At 34.3% G+C, this 4,589-nt stretch overlaps 1 protein-coding gene across 1 annotated transcript; it reads right to left on the bottom strand.

Moving 5' to 3' along the window:
* Positions 1 to 1,030: 1,030 nt before the first annotated feature.
* LOC145127048 (uncharacterized protein At4g15545-like) lies at positions 1,031 to 4,317 on the bottom strand. The gene is made up of 8 exons (XM_079062300.1): positions 3,877 to 4,317; positions 3,703 to 3,771; positions 2,899 to 2,952; positions 2,655 to 2,787; positions 2,075 to 2,314; positions 1,930 to 1,975; positions 1,401 to 1,479; positions 1,031 to 1,303 (listed from the first exon to the last, which is right to left on the bottom strand). The coding sequence occupies exons 1-8, from the start codon at positions 4,168 to 4,170 to the stop codon at positions 1,211 to 1,213; spliced, it is 1,008 nt and encodes a 335-aa protein (XP_078918426.1). The 5' UTR covers positions 4,171 to 4,317; the 3' UTR covers positions 1,031 to 1,210.
* Between the last annotated feature and the right edge of the window lie 272 nt (positions 4,318 to 4,589).

Here is a 4,589-nt window from a genome sequence, read left to right as displayed (position 1 = left end):
GCGGTGCGGTTTGATGCGGGCGATTTGTACAGTTTAAGTGCGGTTTTGCGGTTTGATGAGTTGCTACATTTTATAACTTTTGAAAAACTAAAAAATCTTTTGATCTTTTGAGATATAAAACTAGAAACTAGAAATGTTTTGCAAAAAAACTCAAAAACAAGTTGTTTGCTATAATACGTTTGTTAATTAATTCCTATTGTATGACTATATTCACTAATTTTAGGCTAATTAGCATATCCATTTTTATCCATACCAACATTCTAACTGTTACGAACTTCTAATTAGAAAACTATTACTATTTTATTAATCCTAGTGATGAAACAATACACTTTCTTATATATATATATATATATATATATATATATATATATATATATATATATATATATATATATATATATATATATGCGGTGTGGTTTAAACCTCAACTTTGTATTTGAAAACCGCAAACCACACCACATAGTGTGGTTTAACGATATAACAAACCGCAAACTGCACCGCAAAAGTTCTAAACCGCATTATGCGGTGCGGTGTGGTGCGGTGCAGGCGGTTTATGCGGTTTGTGCGGTTTGGTGCACACCCCTATCGTACACCAATCATACTTGGGACTTTTTCACCTTTATTCCACTTTAAATCCTAATCCCCTTTTTCTAATTCCTTCTTCTATACACTAATTAAGTTAATTCTAGGGATATTCTAACCACAGTTATAAATATAATCAACAAAGATTCGAAGAGATGAAAAAACAGAAGACGAATTGGATAGAATGATAGATGATGGAAAATTACTATGCAATAAACAGTAAAAGTAAAACAAAAACAAAAAAAACAAAAAACAAGTTGCTTTGGAAAACAATATATATTTTTCTAAAATGCATTAAAATACATTTATTCCATTTGAAGCAACACGATCAGTTCAAAGATTGTAACTCAGAGAATATCTCATCAGATCTTAATATTTTAAAAAAAAAAGTCGTCAAAATTAGATGGGGCTCACAATATACGAGTGATGAGGGATAACTTAGCATCTCTTTTTGGGTAAAAATATCAGATATTATTATGCATACGACTAAAAGAAAAAAAAGAAAAAGACAAGATAATAATGATGCATGAATATACACACAAAATGTTTTTCTTACCTTATGCATAAGCATATATATAGGCAAAAATGTCAAGCTTATTTAACAATACATATATGTCGAATAATATTTTTATTGTTTGTTGCGATTTAGTAGACCTTGAAATGATAGATAAAGATCTTTATTATCAATCCCAAATATTTCTTCTGCTTTCCTTAAAGTCTCCTGAAAAGACAAAGTGGAATGTAAAGGGTACTTTTGGAAAAAGAGGTCAATTAATTTGGAAATAGAATTAGTTTTTTACTTTCTCTTTTTTACTCACCTCGCGAGATTGCTTTTGAGCATTCAACTCCTTTATGTTTGCTAAGAAAGCACTGAATTGCTCATAAGATAGTCGACTCCTGCATAGAGATATTCACCGTTTGTTAGTGAATTGCCACATGAAAAATATCTCACGGTCTTGTTTCTCATGCAGGACAATACATGACAGAACAGACTGTATTGTGTTTTGCATGCATTGGACCAGAGAACTGAAACTAAAGTCAACTGGTCAAAATTATCAAAAAAGGTGACACAGGGACTGACATCAATGAGACAAAAAGTACAATATTTTGTCCCATCAAAAAAGATGGAACAAGGACACGACTGTGACTCAACAGGTTGGACTGCATCTGACATGCATTGGACTGACCATGACATGACATGACAGATGTCAACGAGACAAAAATAGAAATCTTTAGTCCCACCAAAAGAGGTAGGACAAGGACTCGCTCTCAATCTCTGTCAGTGTAAAAGACGAAAATACCCCTGTAAAGCTTATCAAGGACGATTTTTAATAATTTTCTACTCACCTTGCTTGACGAAAGACCTCCTTTCCATCAATCTTAGGGGCACGGCCTTCAAAAAACAAAGTCATGTAAGATAGATATACATAAATCAACATATGTGGGAATTATTTAATTTCATTAAGATAAAAAAAAATAATTCCTTTTAAACCTGGTAATGGGGGCCCACGAGGAGGAGAGTTTCCAGCTGAAGATTGTTGGCTTGATGAGTACCATGATGACATGGTACCACCACGCCCTTCATATTGAATTTTTGTTGGTGATGTGGCACCAGAAGCAGAATACCTTCGAGGAGACACACTTGCAGAAATTGTCTTTGGAGTTTCAGTTGGAGTTACACGTGAGCTCATATATGGTGTCACAGAAAATCTTTGACCAGTAAGTTTCGAGGCTGTAAATGCAAGGGCATATATGTCAATTGGTATTACACTATACAAATTACAAAGAGGCTGTTTCTTTCTTTTCCCATTAAGTGGCTGATTGGGCAATGATGTTTGTTTCAACAAAGTGTCTTATACATAAGGTCTGTTTGTTTCTTTACAAGACTGAATAAATCGTCTGGATGAGACCAAATGACCATTTTACCCTTACATTGAGTTGGGAGTGAAAAATGACAAATAGGTGAGGGTTAGTGTCTTGATACATTAACTCAGGTTTTTTGGTTTAACCCATTAAGTCATGCTGTAAGGGTAAAATGGTCATTTGGTCCAAAATAAAAATAATTTCTGTACCATCATCAGGGATGTTTCCACCGTCTATAGAGCCACTAAAAGAGTGGTGCTTTCTATAGCCATTTGTCTCCTCTTTAGATGGATAAGCTCTAGGGGCCGATTGGTCATAGGTGCCTATATCCACACTTGTTTTCTGATGATACAAATTATTAAAAGGTTGGTTTAGCAGAAACCAGAGTTTAGTGTCAAATAAGGTCAACATAACTAAGCACATGAAAAAAAAAAGATGGTAGAAGAATCTTACAGTTGAATCATTGTCGTTCAATGACTGCATTAACTGTCGCTTGAATGTCTCCAGCTGTCAAAGAAAATTGAAATTTAATATCCTTTTTACAAAAAGAAGATTCTTGGGACTTAGGGTTTGGAGTTTCTATAAGCTCTTACACTGGTGTCAATGGTGGATGTCACATAAACCATTAAACATTCATTTTGATTCATTCAAACAGATAAATCAACGAGAAATGGAGAAAGAACAAATGAAAGGTACTAATGAGACATCAAGACTTGATCAACTTATTATGAGGAAGAACATATGTATGGCAGTATGGGTATGTTTAAACAGATAAAAGGTGTTAATGAGATATATAATGTAGTAGCTAATGTAGAAGTCTACATGAGAGCAATAAATATTCATGAAAAAGAGTGCAATGTTTCATCATCTATGAATAATTACTGCAATTAAGTTTTCTGTAACATTTAATCATTTATTGATGCAGTATAAAACCAGTAAATGAATACAAATAACACTAGAAGAAACAGATACATAACTAAAATTTCATAAGTATAAAAATGTGATTTAGCATAAACACAAAACACCATCACAAAATTCCACTGTCATATCAAAATTGAACTCCATTGCTGAACATTCGCATTCATGAAGATATTCAGACATTGTTCTAGGCAAGGATATTTAGTTTCCAACTAACTAATTGTTCAAAAAATCGTATTCGATAGAAAATTAGGTAATTGGGATACGAAATTACATTGTAGTGGAAATGAAAAATTACCATTATAGATAGTAAAAGGGAAGAGAAAGCAAATTTCAAACCTTAGCTAAATCGCGCCCTAATTTCTTAGTAGCCATAGCCAACGAATCTCTCTCCTCCGCAAGCTTCGACTTCGTTCATTAAACAGAAACAAAATGTCAACCACAACTCCGAACAAAATTACACGAAACTTAAAAAAGCAACCGATAGGAGTATTAATCTAAAAACAAAAGTACATTATCTTCAAGCGTAATCTGCAACCGCAACTGAACGTTATGACATGTTTGCTGAAGTTCGGAGACTTTATCTTCGAGTTCCATTATAACACGGTCTTTCTCGCTCAACTTATTCCTCAGCCGCCCTGCCTCCGATTCCAGTTTAGAAACGCGAGATGCAAGCGCCATTGAAGTGATCTTCCGAGCAAGATCTAACTGGTCATAGGGATCCGTGGGGATCACCGACAGTATTTCATTTGGTAGGTTAAAATCCGGCCCGCTTGCTGTACTAACTGTGCTGCCGTTCTCCGACATCAACTATCCGATCAAAACCCTAAAAAGAATTTCTCTGATTTTCTCTATCGATGATTTGAATACGACCTAATCGCTGTAGAATATTGACAGCAGCCTGTGCATATTCTGGTACGAATTGAATTAGGTCGCCGTTGAAAGATGCCCAACAACTACTTCGGACAAAACTATGGAGAATATACTATGAATAATTAACAGAAATGGTCCTCCAACTAGATATCAGTGTACAGTTTCAGTCCGATGACTATTTGATTTTTCATGTTCTGGTTCTAAGTGGAAACCCTATAAGCAAAATGATCCGCCGTTAATGTTAATCTTGTTATGAAATTTGCTACGCACGTTACTTTATAAACAAGCATTGTCATTAAACTAAGTTTTCAAGCGTTTGTGAGAAATATTTTTGTTCATTATTTTATTTCAAC

Source organism: Lactuca virosa, chromosome 7 (assembly GCF_052849685.1).
Source record: "Lactuca virosa cultivar CGN04683 chromosome 7, Lactuca_virosa_CGN04683_v6, whole genome shotgun sequence".
NCBI lineage: Eukaryota > Viridiplantae > Streptophyta > Magnoliopsida > Asterales > Asteraceae > Lactuca > Lactuca virosa.
The sequence above is the reverse complement of the archived record's forward strand: the minus strand, read 5'-3'. Positions and strand labels throughout refer to the sequence as shown.